Source organism: Drosophila nasuta, chromosome 2R (assembly GCF_023558535.2).
Source record: "Drosophila nasuta strain 15112-1781.00 chromosome 2R, ASM2355853v1, whole genome shotgun sequence".
In the NCBI taxonomy this organism is placed as follows: Eukaryota; Metazoa; Arthropoda; class Insecta; order Diptera; family Drosophilidae; genus Drosophila; species Drosophila nasuta.
Window position 1 is genome coordinate 18,343,400 of NC_083456.1, and position 21,755 is coordinate 18,365,154.

Genomic DNA, 21,755 nt, shown 5'->3' on the forward strand with positions numbered 1-21,755 from the left:
GGGGTTTCCATTTCATTGACTCGTAAAAAAAAAAAACCAAGTCTTCTTACTTACTTAGTCGCCGCATTAAATGCTTCTAGGAAATTATCGCTTTTGATAAGTGACCCCAAATGTGGTTGGCGATTGAAATGATTGCAAAGTTCTTCTCTTTTTTTTTGCTGTGTGGTGCCTGCGGCTGTATTTTTATAAATTTTTGTTGCCAGCGATATGCTGACTATAAGAAAAGTCGGAAGTCCTTCTGCAGGCAATTGAATTTTGCCTTTGGAGTTAGTTACATTCGAGGAGCACTTCAGTCGAGTGGAAGCCAACGACGCACAAAAATTGAACTGTATTGATTTATGATGGAGGTGTGCGTTGCTCTCTCTGTGTGTGTGTGTGTGTGTGTGCGTGTGTGTGTGCTTTAAAAACTTTGTCCAGCAATGCAGAATACGAAAAAGAAAAATAAGCAACAGCAGCAGGAGTCCAAGCAGAAGCAACAGCAGGATGTGCGGTTGCTTGTTCAAAGTTCAATGAAGTATGGAATACTTGAGACTCCAGTCGAAAGTATGGTCACAACTTGTGGCAAACAGCAACAGAGAGGGGAGAAAGAGGAAGTCCTGTTCAAAATGCGCAACTAATAAGTGCGCACAAGTTGGCAGGTCTGCAACTTTGTCAAAGTCAAACACAAAGTCGTTGAGCACACGTTGCGTATACGCCGCGAGGTCCAGCTATTTGCTATGGCGTCAATTGGTTTCAGTATTATCAGTGCATTAGTTACTGGTGCATTATTAATGCCCAGTCCTTCACTAGCTAGAGTGTGTGAGTGTGTGTCAATGGGTGTGTGTGTGCAATATTAATGGGATTGAATTGGGCTTCTTTTTTTTTTGTTTTGAGGTCAGAGCAGACGAGCAGCTATTGAAGGTTTTGCCTTTCGCTGGGCCATTTCGTGCCTGTGCCAATTATTGTACAAAGATAAGTTTCAACATTAATTCTGTGGCATGTGCGTGTCACAGTCGCCACGGTTTTATGCGACCCCCTTGACCTGTTGCATGTCGCATTCACCCCCCGAGGGCGGAGTTAATTACTTTGATTTATTTGTAAATTATTTAGCTACTGTTGTACATGCGTGGCTTGTCACTGATTTCAAATTGCACTTAATTACAATTTTGTGTACTTACAAATTAACGAAATTACCAGAAGAGTGAGGAAACACAATAAACCGCAAATTCATCTTTGGCAATGCATACAAAACATCACAAGTTGAATTTATTGTTGCACAAAAGAAACTCTGTGATTAAATTACAATTGCAAAACACATGCTCAACCACTCAAGTAAATTCAACTGCACTTTTCTTTGAACTTAATTCCACTTTGAATATTTATTCAGCAACAACTATCTAGCATTATTTTCGCAGACAATTTAACAACGCATTGACATAATCGTAAAGATATAAACACAAAGTTGAAATCTTTTTCGAAGTCTATTCGATTTGACCTCGATCTGTTGTTAGACTGCCACTCAATTAAAGTTTTCACAAACAGTTTGCTGAGCGGCGTCATTTATCTTCAGCAAGTATTAAGCATACGCCATGTGTGACAAGTGCTTTTTTCTTTTAGCTGTTGTTTCGGTTTTCAACACATTTAATATGAATTGTAAACAAGAAAAAACACAGCAAATTCAGTGAATTGAATCCTTGGGGCTGTTATATGTATGTATTAAAGTAGTTGTCGATAAGAAGATGCTGGCAACAATGTACAAAATATACAAAAATACGTATGTATATAATAGATGCATATCTATAGATATTTTGTATGTACTTGTATATCTTTGGTGCTTCCGTTCTCAATATTTACGCTTCGCTTCGGCTGTAGAACTTTATTATTAGAAAAGTTTTAATGTATTTGGCAAACGCACGAACAAACACAAGGCACAACTTGAACATCGGCATTGCACAAGCATACAAACAAGTAGACCAAAAACACATATGTATTCGATTATATATATGCTATATATATTTAAAATTCGTCCATGAACAAATTATCGACTGACGCCTAATAGGTCAAGATTGTGGCAAGTTATTTAATAAGCCTAATTTGCAGTCTCTCCTCCTCCCATCAGAAAAAGGTCATGGTTAAAAGTCAGAAAAGTCTCCTTACATTTCCTTTATCGAACTTTAATATCTACACATGCGTCTATTTCTTTGATGCCACCGCGAGTGGCATGTGGCATGTGGCATGCTGAATGCTTCAACCCGAAATTTCATAGAAACTTTGATGTCTTTTCCGCCTCCTTTCTCTTCTCTTTCCTCTTCACGTCTCTCCCTCTCTTTGCACAGTCGAATGACCCAATTGAAATGAAGTTAAGAAAAATTTTGTGGTAAATGTGTGTTGCGTGGGTGAGTGTATGTGTGTGTGTGTGGCTGCCACAAGATGAGCAGAGCAGAACAGAGAACAGCAGAGAGTCTGGTTTTATTTTGCTTTGTCGAGCAAGTGAAATATGAAAATTAAATAAAATGCGCGTGTGGCGAGTTGGCAGGCAAATGGGTTAAGAACGAGTTTTCTACCCTACCCCAAATAAAGGAGAGACGGGGAGATTGCCCCGGGCTTAAAGCGAAGCTGACTTTATCGATATTATAGGGAGTCCTTTCACAACATTGTCGTAACTCGATTTCCCCCAATCGCATCGCATCGCATCGCATCGCATAGAGGAAGATAACTTTAACTTACGTCAGGGAACGATGGGGAAATTAAATTAAGTTTTTTTTTGGGCAAATTGAAATTGATCACGTCATTGCGGGCCGTATGGAGTCAGTCTAAAATGTTTATTCATATTAGGTAAACAAATCAAAGGGAATCGATCTCACTATTTGCATAATTGCTTATATGTATGTGTATTGTAATGTGAACTTAGAACTTAATTTTCCACTCAGCTCTCGGCGGGCGACTCAACTGAGTGCAGACTTTGTATTTGCTTCGCCTTTGCGCGCCTTTCGCATATAAGTCTTGTAGTAGAAGTCAAAGAACATGGCAAACATGAAGATATTTTGGCTAAAACCTATGAACGCAATAAAGACGGGGAAATTACACGGATTGCGTAAGAGAACCAGCAGAAAGTGAAGTGTAAGGTAGCCAAATTGAAGCAGTTGCAGCTTTGTAATGTGTCGTTTCCACCAGAGTAAATGCTTAACGGCGCCATGTGAGGAGGCAAAGTAATAGGCATACATCACAGCATGCACCAGAAGATTCACCAATCCCAGCATGGAGCAATGTGAACCCGCCAGGAAGGTCATAAAGATGGACACGCCAAATATCATGCCAGCGTGATGATAGACATGCAAGAAGCTCACCTGCGAGTTCTTCTTGCGCAGCACAATAAACACCTGCGAAGTAGGATTATTTAAAACAGTTGAGCAATGCAATCCCATTCACTAACTGACCGTGTCGAGTAGATCGAGATACTTGAGCATATAGTAGCCATAAGAAGCATAGATCAAGCGCATCATCTGCGGCGTTGTGTTCTCGTGTTCGACAGGCTGACAGAGGAAACTGTAGCCAGGATTGAATATCGTGTAGCACATGCCGTAGATGAAGACAACCGTGTTGGCCACCACTTGTATCACATTGTATAGCTGCATCACGAATTTCAGCTCAAAGGGACGTCGATGCTCCATCCATTTGGGGCCAAAATGCAGCACAAAGGCCAAATAGACGCCAATGATGGCCATCACACTCCACAAATTGCCAATGAGCGGATAATGCGATACACGCGGATCCTTGTGCTGATCGTAAAGATCTCGCACCAAGCCGTAAATGTAAGCGACTACGTTGGGCGGCATTTCACAGGATCACAGATTATTCCTTCGCGATTCACTTCACTTTTCTGCGGGGAGATTTTCCTCAACGATTTGCACGCCGCGATGGCCGGTAGTATTCTGATCGGAAATTACAAGGCCACGTGCGCAAGTCTACAAAGCAGGCGGCCAAGCTCAGCCAATACGTAGTATGGTAATGACCGCTAAATGAGATTCACTAAATTACATTCACCCCTCAATCGACCTATGCAAAGTGTCTACCGGTTGGAATACATATACAACTTATATGTGCTGTATCTGCGTGCATGGAAACTCACGGTGGCATTCACCTGTCCGTTGCTAATTAGCAATCAAACAATTTTGTCAATCGCAAACATTCATAATTCGAATTTGCTACTATGTAACAACGCACAGTGCCTGAAAGCAGAATATGGCTACAATGTGAAATTGACTTTCACTATTGTTCGGGGAATTAAGTCACTTAAAAAGTAGATAAACCAAATTATTGTATTAAAATATCTTTGACACATTTGGTTGCATTTTTCAATTCATAAATAGATTCTAAGAATTTTTACTGACATCTTAAGACGGCAAAAGGTTAATGAATCAAATTATTTTTATCAAAATATTTATGGCACATTAATTTATATTTTTCATAAACATAAATAGCTTCTTAGAAATTTCATTATAATTTTGAGACGCGTTAAAATATTGAAATTTATTTATATAGCTGACTGTTGAAAAATTCTTGGCAATTACTCGTATTAAATAGTTTATATTTATTATATTTTCTATAACAGTCTATACTTGGCAATTTTAGAAAATGAAATAAATCTTTTTGCTCATCCCTAAAAAATTAAATAATTAATCGAAAATTGTCTAAAAACATTTTTCAACTGCATAAAAAGTGTACAATTTTAATTGTCATAATTATGATTAAACTTGGCAAAATTACTTAACAAAATAAAATTTCTTTATGATGCATGCGAAATACTTATAAATTCTTGAAAAAATTTAGCTAATATACTATACTTAAATATCTTTAGAAATACGTGAAGTTCAATAAAAGTCATAATATTAATTTCAAAGACATTTTTGATAATTACAGAAAAATTCACACTATATTTTGTAATATTATATAAAATTCATGTATATCATATCATTGCAATAAGGAATGGTATTTCAATAAAATATTATATTAATAGTAATAAAACTCTTGCTAATTATTAAAAACTTTAAAGATATTTCGAAATCTATTCACATTTATTTAAGTGGCATACATAAATATATCAAGTCAATTCCATTACCTTCCAGATAATCATACTGTGTTTATTCCATTCACTTAAAAAACACGTTCAACTACACAACTTGGCAACTTCTCAATGGCCAATCAATGTTAGCTGCGGTAAAGGATTGCATAAGACATGATTACAATACACGGTCAATGAAGTGTTTCAACAGCACCAAACACACGTTGGGGTCAATCATGACCTTGTCTGCGCTGATGAATGGAATGACCTTGTTCTCCTTGTTGTTGTTGTTGTTTTATAAGTAGTAATCGCACATTGAGTTTGCCAAGTCGCGCACCCTTGTGTTTTTTGTTTTCTTTGCTCTTTTTTTTTTTGGCCAAAACCATCATTTGCATTTGGCTCAGAGTGCTGCGCTCTACATGACAATAAATGAGCGGCAGCTCATTTGCACAAATAAGCCATAACCGCATGGCTGATGGCTGATGGCGGCCATTGCCATCTTGCATGTTCCATGCCAAACAGTGTTGGCCCAGGTCTTCGCTTGGCTCTTGGTGCTCTTCCTGGTGCTCGATGTGAAGTGGCGTTGGGTAGTGTAAGTGTAAGTCCTGTTGCAATAACCATAATGGCAACGTTTACGGCCACGGCAAACAACAAAAATAATAATGGTAATCATTTTGACGCTCGCCGGAAGTATGCAAATATACGCGACGATGATGACGATGTCGATTCAGTTACACACACAAACACAAACACACTCTTATACACACATAAAGAGAGAGGAGAAGGACTCGCGGTTGGCGTGAGAAGGACAACGCGAACGTCAAGGATACGGTCAGGTGTTTGGGTCGGGTGACCGCCAAGGACCACGTCGAGGCTCTTTCACGAGCCACTGAAAATGAAGTGTTTTTATACCCCGTATTCATAAGTGAGCTAAGATTGTCCATTTATGGCGTTAGATTGTTGTGTGTTCTGTGCCTTGATATAACTAATGAGAATATCAAGGTTGTGTTTATCAAGGTTTGAGTATAGTATAGTACAATTTAGTAGAGGCAGACAAATAGTTAAATATTTTACTAAATTTGAAATATTAAATTTGAAAATATTATATGTGAATGTTTTCTACAAAAAGAGAATACGTTCTATTTTGATATTTTCTATTAAGTAGGAAATTAAATTCATTTAAGAACAGCATTGAAGGTTGATTGATTAAAACAAAAAGTATTTGAAAACTCTTCTTTTACTAAAATTCCTTAAAGTATAGGATATCTGCCAGTCTGCCCATCTGCTTGTTTGCTTGGCTAGGAATGATGCGTTAATGAAGGTGATGCATACATATAGTAAGTAAACAGTCAGGCGACAGCAAATACATACTCATATAACCGTAGAGCAAACGTGTCTACCACAGCCGCCGTTACTATCCCCATATCTCTTGCTCCCTCGCTCTCTCTTGCTGTCACTGTCTGTGTCTTTATTCTTTCTCTTCGCCAGTGTGTGTGTGCGTCTGTTTGTGATGGTGGCTCAGCAAATGAAAATAATAATCTCTTTCGTCAGGAAATGAAGGGAAATTTAACAGGAAACTTTTGTGACGTGCCGCAAACACTACGTGCAAATAAACCAGATCTCTCGCTCTCTTCACTCTCTCTCTCTCTCTCTCTCGCTCACTCACTGTGTGTGGGCTTTTCCTTTGTTTGTGCATTTAAAATGAAAACTTACCGCATGCACAGATTTATGCGCGCCCCATAAGTATGTCCTCATATGTTGGTCAACTGGGATAGTCATTTGACAAAGGCCGAGGCTTAAGCTCGCATCCCACACACATACACACACACACACAAGCACAAAGAGGGTGTAATTATTATTACTATTAAAGTTAAGAACTACAATAAAAAACCTAAACTTTAAACCACATATTAACAAAATATTGAACGAGCGTGCTGTACTTGAGTTGACCTCAAAGTTTTCACTTTATAATCGATTGTCACGCATACATTATTTATGTCAATCAAAAGTTTGTGGTTCCTTTTAAAGTAAATCAAAAGTTAAGCGATATTTTTAAATTGTGAAGCTAAATATGTACTGAGAGGCAAAGCAAAAAAAGCAAAAGAATAATTTTAAAAAGTATTTTATGGTTGCTTTGGTTAACAATTCGGTATATTTTTAATAAATAAGTATTTAAATTTAATCGCTATGTAAGCTATATGACTTCGGTATTTTTAATTTGGTATAATTTTAGAGGAAAAGTAATAATGTGAATTGAAATAGAAAAAAATGATTTGAAAAAATTTCTTTGTAGTTGCTTTGGTTAAAAATTTGGTATATTTTGTTTTCTGTAGTATAATTTTAATAAAGTGGTATATTTGTAATATAGTAGTATATAAATTTACCAAGCTATCAAGTTTTGGTATACTAAAGTACTTTTTGGTATTTTTTAATTTGGTATATCTTAAAAAGGTAGACGACTAGCAGGTATTTCAAAGTCAAGCACAGTCGACTATAGCTTTCTTACTTGTTTCAAATGTTACTTAATTGTTAAATTAATTTCTTAACTTTTCTTTTATTTTTCGTCAAGTTTAAGTAGAAAAGTAAAACAAAGTCCTGTACTCTTTTTTTTCTTTTCTTTACACTTCTAATCTTATAATTATCCCATTTTCTAATAAAATGTTCCAGAAGTGTGCCAAATGTTAATAAATGTTTTGTGGGTCATGCCTTGCTGACCACGTTGGGGGGTCATTTAATTGGTTGCTGCTGCTTTGACTATTATCAACGAATGGCAATAAAATGTTATATGCATGCGACACCAGGGTTGTCATTACACCCCATTTGTGCAGTCTGTGCAATTGTGCGATAATTATCGCCTCGTCAAGTGGCCGTGATAATGACTAAATTTCGAAATGGCAGCCAAAAACGGGAAGGTACAAAGCATTTAATTATTATGATTATTAAGCGTGCATTTGTGTTCGTGTGTTGGCAATCATATCAGCATACATTTAGGGGCCATTTGGCCACGCCTCAAAATTCCTGGGGACCCTTCTTATGAGCTGTGCCAGCTCTCGCGTTCACTCGAGCGTAATTTGGCAAATGCCGAAAACTTCAAGGGTATTACATAAATGCAGGCCATGCGTCTGAAGCATATTCTTAAGACTCTGGGTGTGTGGGTGAATGTGCTCTGTGTGTGTGTGTGGGTGAGTGTTCTGTGTGTGTGTGTGTGTGTGTGTGTGTATGAATGGAACTTCTAAAGTTCAAGTCAATGTCGCAAACTGTTAACGGCGCGTTAATAATGCGATTAGTGGATGTTGTGAGTCCGCCCCTTTGCTCTCCACCCCCGCCCCGCCCTTTGCTCAAGGCAACCGTCCTACTTTTAGGGACCCTCAAGCAAAGAAAGCAACCAGTCAACGAACCAAAACAAATTCCTAAATTGCCTTTAATTGGCCACATTTTAAAATGCAAAACCAGTTGGCCGCGAGTGGGATCATAGGATCATACTTTCGGTTGTGCAACTTGTTCTAATTAATAAAATTGCTACAAGGACTTTTTAATAGCTGCTTTTATTTTTATTTGATGACCGCAAGCAACTTGTTTGGCATTTAAGGAATTTAACCCAGATTAGAGCTGCTTCCTTTAAGCAATAATATCAGAATTGATAAAGCATAAATAAAGGTGTGTTTGGTTGGCTGTTATTCAATTATTTCCGACGCTGTCAATACAAATCCCCCGTTAATGTTATATTTTCAATTTGTGCTGCATATTTTAGATTTCTTTTTCTATTTTTGCCCGGTGTCAGCTTTCGCTTAAAGGCCAAGGGATGTGGCAGCTCGTTTTTTTTTGCGCCTTTTTTTCTGCTGACTTTATCGAAACACGAAACCGAATGCAATAAGCAAGGAAAGAGAGAGGGACAAAAAACATACAGCTAAGAGATTCCTTCTCGGGAGAACACAATCGTAGTCATAGGGGAAGGCGACGCAACTAAGCCCAGTTTGTAGTCACAAAAAGCCGAAAGCAATAGAAATGATTTCGTAAAAATAAGACAAACAATCAAAATGTATTCGAAAAGACCGCAACAGAGCCAACCGAATATGCCAGCTGAGCCCGAGCCTGAGATTTGTTACCCAGTCAACCAAAGAGACAGAGACAGAGACACAGCGTGTGAAAGCAAAAAGAGAAGAATGAGTTAGGAGGGCGAAACACTGGGCGGTGTTGTACTTAATGGACAGAGAGGAAGAGAGAGAGAGAGCTGGGGGCATGAAGTAGGAAAAATAGCTTTGCCGTTCGTTGCACAGAGGACGACTGATGAAAATTTATTGCTGCCAACATACCCAAAGGGATTCGCAAATATAATACTACAACCACAGCGGGGGGGCGAGAGAATGGAGAGAGGGCGGATCCAACAGTTGGGCGGATGAGCGCGCGAACAGATGGCTAAAAGGCGTCAGCAGTAGCAGTGTGTGGCAGCTCCATGTGGCAGTGGCAGTGGCAACGGCAGCGGCAGCGACTGTGGCATCGACGGAAGCGAAGCGACTGCACACAAACACGTACAACATGTCATGCAGCTGCCTCAACCCTCTGCTGTCCAGGATTTTGAATGTATGCTAACATGTGAGCGTGTTGCCTCGAGTGTGTGTCCTGTGTGGCAAGCATGTATCTGTATGTGTGTGTGCTGAATGGGCGTGCGTATGGCAAAACTAAACCTATGAAAAATTTGTACAAAAAAACATCAGCAAAACATGCAAAATGCGGTTTTAGCTGCGCTCTCTGAAGAAATCTGTTAGAAAAAATCTGTTTGAAAAATATATGACAGCTAAAGCATGTTTCCCTGCCACCCGCCCCCGTCGCCGCCCACTCTTTGCGCTCCTTTATTGCCGTTGCATAACGTGCGAAACTAAACTGTGCTGCAAGCACGCACTCGCCATGTTTTGTTATGAAAATTTAAGTGAAATCACTAAAAATGCCAAACAAAACTGTTAGATATGCAGCCAGATAAAAAGGGGGCGTGGCCGTGGGCGGCGGTTGTTGAGCTGGGGGCGATGCGGCAAGGGGGCGTCAGACAGCTGATGGTTTTATGCAAGTGCATCTCGCGCTTCTATGAAAAATTGTTGTCAGTTTATAAAAATGTTGACTTGATGTGAGTTAATGTGCATGCTTCAACTGCACGCTTCAAGTTGTGTTTCTCTCTCTGTCTCTGTCTACGTCTGTGTGTGGCACGTGCAACAGATTTCCGAACTGGCGACAGCTGCTCCTGCTGCTGCTGCTGTTGCTGTTGCTGCTGCAAGTTGCGTCGTTTGCCAAGAACATGATTCACAAAATGGGTCAAACACTGTCTCGTGTTATAGAGTGTTCTGGGCTAATGGCTTTTGTTACTCAATAAACATTTGTCAACGACGCACAGGACGAGGCACTTCAGCCACCCAAGGCGTTGCAATATCCCTGCGTATGACTGCGTCTCCTCTTTACCTTCCCTCTCTCTCTCTCTCTTTCTCCCGTTTTGCCAGCTTTGCAGCAATTTGCTGCGATCATATGTACGCGTTGTGCGGCGATTGCCATCCTTTTTTTTAGCCAATAGCTACGTTTTATTGCCTTGTCCTTTGACTACAACACGACAACAGCCAAAACAAAAGCGAATAATACAACAACGAGGACGAACGAACGGAATTGCCAGGATACAGTCACAAAAGCTAGTGCACAAATTTATGATCAGTGACAAAAGCACATTTCCACCTGTGATATACTCCCGAGTGTGTGTGCGACGAGTGTGTTAGTGTGTGAGTGTGTGTGTATTTTTTGGGGCTGTTTCTTTTTGCAGGTAACGCATACGCCCTTTCACTGCCATTGCAAAACGGCGCCGCCCTCAGGTGGAAAAACAAAAACAACACAAAACGAGGTAGAGGTTGAGGTAGATGTAGAGGTAGGGAGAAGAGAAGAGAACCTTGGCAATTCCACGCTGGGCCACGCATCGATGGCCCTTTTATGCGCTTCGCAGTTTTCACATTTTCTTTCTACTTTTTTTGTTGTTGTTGCGCGTTTGCCTTGGATTTTTGCGATAATGGAGACAAATGTTGGGCTCTTAAATTTATCGATTGGTTTGGTTTGGTTTCGTTTCGTTTCGGTTTTGGTGGGTAAAAGTTGCCAAGCAAAAATATGGCCATGGCATGTGAATTTGTTTTTATAGCTCAGTTTTAGCCTTGTGCGGCACAGATTTAATGTGCTTTAAGGCCACACCATACACCACACACCTGAACTTTCAATTTATAACTTGTTTTTCATAGACCAATAGAAGAAAAGCAAAGTCCGAAGTGGCCAACGGCAAACAAAGAATTGCTCTTCGGCCCAATATAAACTTGCGACGTCGGATAAGCCAAACTATTTGTGCAAACTCTTCTTCCTCTCTAGACTCATTTTTTTCTTTTGCTTGGCTCGAGAGAAACTTTCAAATTGAAAGTTCATCGAATTTTTGGCAGCTGCAGCTGTTGGGAATGTTTTTGTTAGGCTTTGCTCAGCGCTTAAATTTTTATGCGATTTGTTAAAGCGCGCTGCGGTTGGATGCGGTGATTGCCAGGAGCAACTGCAGCATAGTTTTGTGGGGAAGCGTGTGCAGCGGATTAGCCTGTCAGATAAACTCGCACACTCAACTGACCTTCTCTCCACACGGATGGTAGCTGCAGGCAGTTCTCCTTCTCTCTTTCGTTTCTCTTTTGCTGTTTGGTTTAAGCGCTGTTTTAATTTTCGCGCTTTTGCCAACAGAGCAGCGCAGAGAGCAGACTCCAAACTAGGGCTTAACATTAAACACTGCAACGTGCTCGTGGAGCATGGCGCCTGGATTTATGCAGCGTTACATTGGCATTTAAATAGGGTCGGGATCTCTCCTCTCGTATTTCTATTTTTTATTTTCAGTTTTATTTTTTTTTTGCAAGCCCTTTTCTATTATGTAAAAACATAAATGCAACTTACGCTGAGTGCTATGCTAAATATGAAAGCTGGCAAAAAATGGAAAATGTTGACGGCGAAACGATGTAGTTATAAATATGGCAAAATTCCCGTAGACTCTCGGCGCGCACACACACACACATAATGCATAAGCTGCCCCGGGGGGAGAGCACAAACTACCTTTTGGTGGCATTGTTCGCGCGTTGCAAGTTGTTGGCAGTGGCATTAAATGTGTTGTGCTCGCTTGCAGAGGCTGTGCAACGAACGGAGTCGGGACTGGAATGAATCACTTACCTCGATTTGAAATTGCGGCATCAACATCGGTGTGGTGGCACTGTGCGTGCAACAGCCATCCGAGGGTAATTACAATCAAAATGGGGCAATTCATTTTCAACGCCGTCTGCTTGCCGCGTTGCCGTTGTGGCATGGCCGTGTGACGCATGCTACGCGAAAATATTTTCATTGTTTTGGGCCAAAGCGAGCCAAAGTGAGTGCCTCCTATAGAGCGAGTGAGCACTCTGTTGTAATCAAATTGGTTCCTTGTAGTTGTAGTTGTCTCCTCTTCAACCTGGAGTTAGCTGACACTTCTCTTTCCCTCTCTCTTTCTGTCGTTTGTGGTGTGCGAAATCTGTTTCGTATATTCCCTTTAAGTTTTCATTATACTTTGCATAAGGTCCGGACTTCTTCTTCCAGCGTTCTTTTGTTCAATCTGCAGTTTATTTTATGCTCAAATACTTATGCTCGCTTCCTTTGTTGAGCGGCTGCTTTGCTGCTACTTGGTGGCGCCTCTAATTAGAAATTAACCACCGAACCCCGAACCGAAAAGCGAACCACAAGCCTTTTTTCTATTGCATACTTTTGTGCGCTTTCTTTTCTTGAAGTATTTTTCTTTTTATGCCACGTCGCGACGTTTGACGTGAAATATTTTCTAATTAATTTTTATTACTCGCCGCCTCACATTGCTTTATGCGTCCACATAAATTTGTGGCAAGTTCCAGTATCTGTAAAAGAGAAAAAAAGAAAAAAAAAAAGAAAACGCATTAATTTAATGTACTTGGTAATGAGTGCTTAGTATGTAAAGCAGGTTCATTTGAGGTTTTTTTTATTAAGTCCGCAATTAACTCCAACATTAATTATTAATAATAATTGCTAAACAACAATAAAATTCACAATACACGTGAAGAGCACTCGAAGCTCTTATACAATGAGATGTTCTTTTGTGTGGTCTATATGGAATGCTTTCATTTTTTTATTAATCCATTTGGCAATGATAGTTTTGCACCTAAAGCATACAAAATTTAACTCAACTCGGTGCAACTTTGAAGTGCCTCAGCGGCAAGTAATGAAGCTACATTAGAGTGTGCTCGACTTTGAGATACCCGCTACCCCTTTTATTGGTATTATTTTGAAAATATACCGAATTTAAATACCACAAATGTACTAAAATATACCGAATTAAAATACCATAAAAATACTAAAATATACCAAAGGCTATAATTGGTATAATAATATAGTACTACATTTCAAATATACCATAGCGTTAAAAAATATACCATATAGAACAAAATATACCAAATTGTTATCAAAAGTAACTATTTGCAGTAGGTCGTTTTTTTTGGTCGGAGATGCCTGCTTCTGCCTGTTACATACATTTCCTGCAGGTGGAAAGTTATAATACCTTTCTACCCTTTGGGTAGTGGGTATAAAAACCAAAAGCAATTAAAGTGCTCTGCGCTTCTGAATTTTATATTTTTTGTAGCATACTCTCAGGCGCTGAGCTCTCTTTGGCTGCACACGAGTGTTATCTGAGTGAGACAGTGAAGAGTGCAAGAGGCACGTTAACTCATTTTAAGCACCGAAAATGCAACTGTACGAGTGCGAGTACGAGAATAACCTCGTCGACACGCAAAATTAAACCACAAAGTGGAATTATCACGAAAATTTATTTAAAAAGTTCAGTCTTTAACATTGAACAAGTCGACCCAGCGCAAAGCATTTAACTAGCTAACGGCGAGGATATGAGAGCCGAAAAGTAAACAACACTTTAACTCTGCCAAAAGTTCATAACCAAATAACAAATTGTTCTAAAGGACACACACACTCGCACTCACACACACACAAAGAGAGTGTCTGCCATATTTAATGACAAAGTTTTACATAATTTAATGAGTTTGCCTCTTGTAATGGGGCCACAAAAAACGACGAACACTGGCTGCCCAATGCATGTGTGTGCTTCGTCTATGCTAAAGCCACTGAAGAAAAATAAGCTAAAAGGAAAAAGTTCAAATTATTTCATTATCACTTCCGTGCAGGGGACAACGACACAAAATGAACCCCAAAAACAGAAAAAAGCCTTGTGGTCGTCGAGTCTCAATTCATGTCCTTTAAAGCTGCCCGCAAAACAGAATAGAATAAAAAACGAGAGAGAGAGAAAGAGAGAGGGATAGAGAGAGAAAGAGAAAACTGTACTCTTTGCCTTGGGGCTAGTCGCGACTGCTCATGAAAAATAAAGTTATAAATTTAGATTAACCCATGCAGGCGATGCTACTTCCGTCTGGGCCCGGCTGCACTTTCACATCCTGTGCGCCGTGCTCGCCACTGGGGCGATCACAAAAGCCATTAAAAGTCACTGTGTGTGTGAGTGTGATAGCTATAATTATCTATCGTATTCATTACGAGCGAGGGCACTAAGCAGAGCCTTGACTGAACGCCTGGACATCAAGTATACGCCACGTAGTGTGCTCCCAACGCCGCATGTCCTCGAGGAGCAATAAAATATTTGTATCTATTTTGTACTGTGCACTGCACGGGGCGCTCAACTTGCGAGCAGAGCGTCGAACTTCTGTATGACTCCTTGTAGTAGGTGCTGTGCTACAAATCTGCGCTGGCCATGTAATTACTCAAAAAGTTGCGGAGGAGTTGTATATATGTGTGTTTGTGTGTGTGTGGGAAAAGGCTTTTATCGTGTAGGCGGTAAATAGCCGTAAATAAACAGCGAGAGCGAGGCCTATAAAAATGGCAACAAAACAAAGACCAGAGGCCTCAGCTCTCTTCATCATAGATATGCTTATATATACCATTGTCATCTGTGTTGTTGCTGCTGCTGTTTGTGTTCGCCAAGGTTATCAGTTTTATGGCTGTTTGGCCTACAGATTTTTATATGTGCGCCACATGCTGTGTCGATGTCTGTTTCTGTTTCTCATTTCTGTTGCGCGCAATTTTCTTGCTTCCCTTTTTCTTTTTATTTATGACACGGCAGCGCATCTCGTTCGGGGTCAGAACATTTGGTAACAACAAACATGATCTTGACGTTTCGATGGCCAACAACTCGCTAAATGCTTTGGCCCTCAGTTTATCTGTAAGCACAACGCACAATCTGTGATCTCCACCTGACGCCTTGTGGGAGCCATCTTTAGTCATAAAAGTTTAATACTCCAATAAAGTGAGTTTAATTATTTAAAAAGCGACCGCATCCGTTTTTAATTTTAACGCCCCGACAACGGACGAGCATTTGGTGTGACTTTCGCTTTCACCGTCGCTCAGTGTCCTCCTCTGGGTCGCATCAAGTATACGCAACGTAGCGCACCGTCTAAACTGCACTTTGTGGTATCAAGTTTGCCTTGCCTCGGCAGGCAGGCAACCCAGGAACACAGCAAAGTCGTAATTAGTTTTTGCTTGGTTTTTGGCTGTTAAACTGCGAGACATGAATAAAAGCGAAAAGGAATGAAACGAAACAAAATCAGCGGCAAGTTGAAAGTGGAAAGAAGCCGCGTCTTTTGTCAGTCTTTCGGTTGTTGTTGTTGTGCTTTGTTTTTAGTTTTTGTTTTTTTTTTTTTTTGTTTCTTGTTTGGTGGTGCTCTGGAGCCGTGGTGCTGGGGTCCTGTGGTCGACGGGCGAAACTTTAAAATGGGTTAATTGCATTGTAAACTAGACGAACAAATGGCAAACAAGTGGCGCACAAAACTGTGCAACAAGAATAAACAAGCTGACTGCGAGCAGCTTTAAACAAATTGCAGTCACTTGCTTTGCTTTCCCCTTCAGTTTTGGCTTTGGCTTTTCGATTCGATACGAGCTGAAGCTCGGGATGCCTTTCAACTTGTGCAAGTGCATCGTTAAAATTAGCAAAAAAAAAACAAAGTTTTCACAACTTCTTTGGAAGACGACAATCAGCTAGAACAGAGCTCATTTCATGCCCTGCTGCAATTACATTGTGCAGGTTAACTTTCGTCTGCAACACGAGGCACAAAGCAAAGTGGCATCAGCTGCGCATTTTTTTTTCGTCTTTTTTTTTTTTGAGTCAAACATGCAAGCAATTGGCCAGAGTCTCTTGGGTGGTGCCACGACATGAAATATATGTGACAAGCATGGCAACGAAATGTTGCCCGCAATCGAAATGATTAAAAACGTCGCGGCTGCAGAAGCTGTGGCAGAGACGCAAGCAAAAACTTCTAAAGCATTTCGACTGCACAAAAGCTAGAGTTCAAAGTTCAGGCGTACGTACTTGCCGCAAGTTCGCCAAGTCAAAGTCGACTGACACTGCAACAATGTGGCACACACACATACACACAAGCAACGCCTACTTTGTCAAGGGAACTTTTCATATCAAAGCTCGAGGAGCCGCTCGATAAAAGATTATTAAAATTTTCCAAGCGAATGACATACGCAGGTTGTGCTGCATCAGTTTTCTCAAGTGTTTTGGGTCTTTAAAGGTTATCAACAGCATGCCCCGCATGCCTCTCCTCCTTATACTGACAACATACTTGCAACATACTCGTAAGTTGCCAACAAGTTTGAAAAGCCAAGCCAAGTGCAATCCCCCCAGCCAAAGCACAAGCACTCGAGTTGAGATTGAGTGGCAAGGCATCAGCGCGGATTTCAGCCAGAGCCAAAGCCAGAGCCTTGCTGCACATTCGAATTTTAATCTTGCAACATATTGCTGCAGTTGCCCAGTGGCGATTTTCATGAATAGATGAAATACGAGAATGAATTCAGCATTTGATATTTGCCTCAACAACATAAGCTAACTCCCACTTGCCCCTAACTTCTCGCTCTCTTTCTCTGTGTCTGCCCCTCGTTGTGGCAGCTAATACTTTGCATTTTTGCTGAAGCAAGCATAACTCATCTATTATGTGGGCCGAGGCACAGGTCGCTTGTTGTTGTTGTTGTTGTGTAGGCTGGGATCTGCATTCACTTGGCAATTACGGCTTTATTTATTATGCCGAAATGGATTATCCCTTTGCTGTGCCACTTGCTGTGCCATGCGATTTCTGCTTATGTCCGCATTTTTCATGCCTGCATAGCTCTCTTTCTCTCATTCTCATTCTCCCTCTCTCCTCTCTCTCTGCGATGTCAACGTCATCAGCCTTGTTAGGCGACGCTTCAAGTGGGAAATGTGAACATGAAAATCCACCAGTGTTTCCACTCTCTCTCTCTCTCTCTCTCTCTCTCTCTCTCTCTCTCTCTCTCTCTTTGACGTCCTGGCCATTGGCTATTATTGTGGCACGTCGCATATTAGAAATATCCGCTTGCCCCTCGGCATAGATGATAATTAAATTTTCTAAATTTAATTAAATTCAAATGAATGAATAAGCATTGAATAATAGGACATTTAATTTAACATTTAACAAATGCGGTGTTTGCTTTGAATATGGTCGCCGTCCGTTTTCCGCTGGTCGCCAGGGCAATTGCAACAATCATTTTTTCTTTCGGGGGGATGATGCCGTCGATTGGCAAACAAATTTGGAACAGACCAAACCAATAAATCAAATCAATAAAATGACAGCATGAAAAATTGCTAAAACATGAAAGCCAACCGCAGCAGGAACTGGCCAAAACAGCAAAAAAAAATGAAATGCTATTTTAGCCAGGCCAAAATCTGAACAGAATCCCAACCGCATTCAATGACAGTCATCTACATGCAATGACAAAGCAATAATAGAACAATGTGAACATGTTTACCCCGCTATCATACACAAAAAAAAAGAAATCACGAACATGGTAACCTTTCGACACCTACAAATAAATAAATGTTGAAGTAAATATTGTAAACAAAACGCAGCGCAAATAACACATACACAAAAAATAGAAAATTTACACAACAACTAGAATATATATAGCTCTACAAGCTAAAACATAATACCTATTTTCATTTTTTGGTCAACATTTCGATGGGCAACAGAAATACAAAAAAAAAAAGGGCAAGCAAAGTAAGGCAAACAAGTCCATGGCATACAGTGGCTACTGAGAGTGTACGTACATAAATATTTGTGTGTAACAAATAAAACGTTGACAGGGCCACATAAACCCAGAGTAAAAGACAATGAGATTGAATAGAAATCCTCCACATGACATAAAAAGTAATACAAATAATAACGAGTCGTACACAACACACAACGCAACGCAACACAAAAATTGTTCAACGGAAATGGCACAGCGAAAGGATGCCATGGCGTATTAGTTATATATTTTTATTTTTCCACGCGAACATGCCACTTGTCATTGCTTTGGCTTTCGGTGAAGCAGCTGCAAACAAAGCCAAAGAGCTGGCTGGACGACGGCGGGAGGACGCACGACGGAGGACGGAGGACAATGACAACACCATAATACGTTATTGCCAATATTGATTGGCAGCATTAGCAGTGAGTAGCAAGCAGCAAGCAGCCACAGCAGGTGCAGCGAATCAGTCCTTGGGGGAGTTGGCATTAGAAGTTAAGCAGGCTTAAGGCCAGGAGGAGGACCACGTGACGTATTTACGATTTAATTCAAAAACCGAATCTAGGCTGTGTGCCTACGTGAAACAAATGCTTCCAACTGAGGCGTATTTATTGATTAGCATTAACAGCACCGACATCAGCAAACAGCGAGTCAACCAAGTGTCATTAGAATGTCAACGCCTTCCCACACACACAAAGAGAGAGGGAAGAACACAACCAACTGACAAACTGACTCCCTGACTGCCTTGATAGCTCACCTGATGGACAGTCAGACAAAAAGAGAGGGGCGAGTGTGAAGGGGAAAGCAGTCTGGCCCCTCGATGGCACGCTCATTAATTTCAGTGACAGGCGTTGTCTTGACGCAGTGTGTGAACAAGTTCATTTCGCTAGCAATTTAATATACAAAAAATGGTCGCTTAATGGCAAAAACAGAAAAAACAAAACAAGCAATAGGAAACAGACTTTAAGCTTAGCTGCTGAGGCGACACAATAACCGCGGACCTGTCACACCTGACAGCGCCAGTTGACCATGAATAAAGAGAGACACAGCGAGCGAGAGAGAAAGAGAGAGAGAGAGGGATGGCAGGAAAGAGGAAGAGACCAGACAGGAGGCAATGTTCAGCTTTTGTTTTGCCAGCCGAGTCGACAGCTCGAGACCAAAGTACACGATACACTGACAGTTGACAAATTGTTTATGCAAAGTTACAAGTTCAACTTGACGAACAATTTGTACATATGTCCAAAAGCCGTAACATATTGACTTGATATATCTATTAAAAGACGGGTCCGGGTTCGGTCTTCGGTTATACCCAAATTCAATTCCCGCCGCGAAAGTCGCGAAAAACAATTCCTTTTTCAATTTTTCATTTTTCTTTTGTTTTTTTTTTTGTGGGGAGCTTTGAAATGTCGCCTCGATGTCACTTTAATTTGTCTTGTCTTTGTCTATGGATATTTTTTTTGTAAGATAGAAAGAATAAACATTAATTTGTATATAAATTAAAAATTTATTGTTATACAACCAAGACTATTAATTAGTTGAAATATCTTATAGGGATGTTCTTTAATATTTTAAAATAAACATTTTAAAACAGAAATATTCCGTATATTTGTATTATTAATAAAATGTAAATTGCTTGGGCAGCATTATAAAATTTCTTCACACTTTAAACACTTTTACATCGACTCATTATTTCATTAAATTAATTACATATTTGCATAAATTTCCCCCTATATATTAATAGCATAATCATAATCATGTTCTATTAAAAAAAACACTGCGCCCTTTTTAAATATTTATAGGAAATTATTTGTAAAATGTAAAGCAAAGAACCGCTTTTTGATTTCTCAGAACTGTCGAGTGATCCCACATCAAATTCCCTGGCATTAAAGCAACTACCCCTTGGAGCTTACTAGGACTAGGGACGAGAAGGACATTAGCAAATGTCGTGAAATGAAACTGGCATCGCCATCGTTGCTGTCGCTGCATGCAAACAGCTAATTAGCTGCTCTCTTTATGTGTGTTGTGGCTTCAGGTGGGCAGACGGTAATTGAAAAATGCTGTCATGAAATTTCAATTGCAGGCGAAGGCGGAAAAGTGGGCGTACCTGTGAGAGGGGAAGAAGTAGAAGCAGAAGGTTTTTCTGCAGATGTTTTTTGCTTTGCTTAGAAGTTGCATGCTCTGTGATGAATTCACTTCCTTTTGACTGTTCGCCAAGGCAAGGCAAAAGTTTCTTTGCTGCGACTTTGTCCTGGTTGTCAGCGGCACTTGCTAAATGCCTGCTTCGCTTTTCTTTCACTAGTTTTCATAAACTTGAGCGGAATGTGCGTGGCGTGTGAGTTTCACTTGTGTGTGCGGGACGTTTATGAATATATGTGTGTATGTGTGTTTGTGTGTGTGTTACTCTAACGACACAAAAGCTGTTGCTTACTTTTCTGCTTAGACGTTTGGCTAAATGCTTTCGCCCGCAGGGAGCGAGGCAAAAACCAGGGCAGCAGACAGACTTCCTTCTCCTCTTCTTGCTCCTTCAATGGTGTCGGCCATACACACCGTGCTGTATGTAGTACCCAAAGTTTTTCTTTAGAAATTTTCTTGGGCGTTGCGCCTCCGCCGTGTTCTTTCAAACCGTTGACTTCCTTTGCGGCTATTAACTATAATTACCACATTAAACGCCAAAGTGTCTTAATATTCAATTATAACTTTTTTTTTTTCTCTCTCTCTCTCTCTCTCCCTCTCTCTCTCATGCGTCTTCTTTCTGTCTGGCCTCCTTTCCATTCAATGGGATATAGCTGCGCATATATTTCAGCATTTATGCGTGTTTTTGTTGTCTATTGGAAAAGTTTTACCGATACACATTTCTGTTTGCCCTTTGCTCGCTTTATTATTTCTGGCTGTCCTCTCTCTTCCTCGACTTTCGCTTGAGTGCGTACAAATTATAACACTAAATACGCTTAATGTTTCTATTGGCGAAAAGTCTCAGTCTATGGAGAATATCGCAATTTGTTTCATTGCCGCATCGATAAAATAAAATAGACTGTGCTGGCAGCTTTGACTTCGATTCGCCTTGCTAATGAAATTACGAGCATGTGTGCGCATATTCCTGGAACTGACTGTAATAAGCAGCTAACCAAGTCATCAGGCAAATGCAATTGAAGTGTCTGCCAACGTTTGTTTCCCTTTCTCTACTCTACTCTTCTCCATTACACGCCCACTTCAATAAACTAATGAAAGCTGATAAAGTCAACAGCAACAGATCTTTAAGTGAAGTGATGTGAAGTGAAGTGAAGTGAAGTCGAAGGAAGGGAGGGCAAAAGCCGCTTTTCATAGCTGCCACCGCCAGAATTTTAATTAACGAATCGTAAAGCGCTAATTTTGCATATTAATAAACACGACACAAACAGCAGAGAACAACAACAGGATACCCGGATACTCTGGCATTACGGGACGCAAGGACATTAAGGACTTTGACTCCGACTCCGACTATGACTTTTACTAGCTTGTAGGAGGGTTGGCCTAGACCTCCCTGAAGCACTGTGGCACGCACACACTGTGGCCATAAATAAGCTCAACTCGTTGGGAATTTAAG

The 21,755-nt window shown here is 40.4% G+C and overlaps 2 protein-coding genes across 2 annotated transcripts in view; both read right to left on the reverse strand.

Annotated features, from left to right (window-relative positions):
* Positions 1 to 21,755, reverse strand: part of LOC132786116 (neurotrimin) — a 63,190-nt gene that overhangs the window by 33,412 nt on the left and 8,023 nt on the right. Inside the window, exon 2 of the mRNA XM_060792539.1 lies at positions 12,254 to 12,960. Within this exon, the coding sequence (XP_060648522.1) occupies positions 12,254 to 12,422 (169 nt within the window). The 5' untranslated portion in view covers positions 12,423 to 12,960. The remainder of the gene's footprint in view (positions 1 to 12,253; positions 12,961 to 21,755) is intronic.
* Positions 2,771 to 3,913, reverse strand: LOC132785048 (elongation of very long chain fatty acids protein 7). The gene is made up of 2 exons (XM_060791011.1): positions 3,417 to 3,913; positions 2,771 to 3,359 (listed from the first exon to the last, which is right to left on the reverse strand). The coding sequence occupies exons 1-2, from the start codon at positions 3,813 to 3,815 to the stop codon at positions 2,925 to 2,927; spliced, it is 834 nt and encodes a 277-aa protein (XP_060646994.1). The 5' UTR covers positions 3,816 to 3,913; the 3' UTR covers positions 2,771 to 2,924.

Excerpts from the sequence above, each read along its gene's own strand:
- LOC132785048 (XM_060791011.1), bottom strand. The coding sequence starts at position 3,815 with ATGCCGCCCAACGTAGTCGCTTACATTTACGGCTTGGTGCGAGATCTT. Across the intron at positions 3,360-3,416 it reads ATCTCGATCTACTCGACACG|GTGTTTATTGTGCTGCGCAA; the intron begins GTCAGTTAGTGA and ends CCTACTTCGCAG.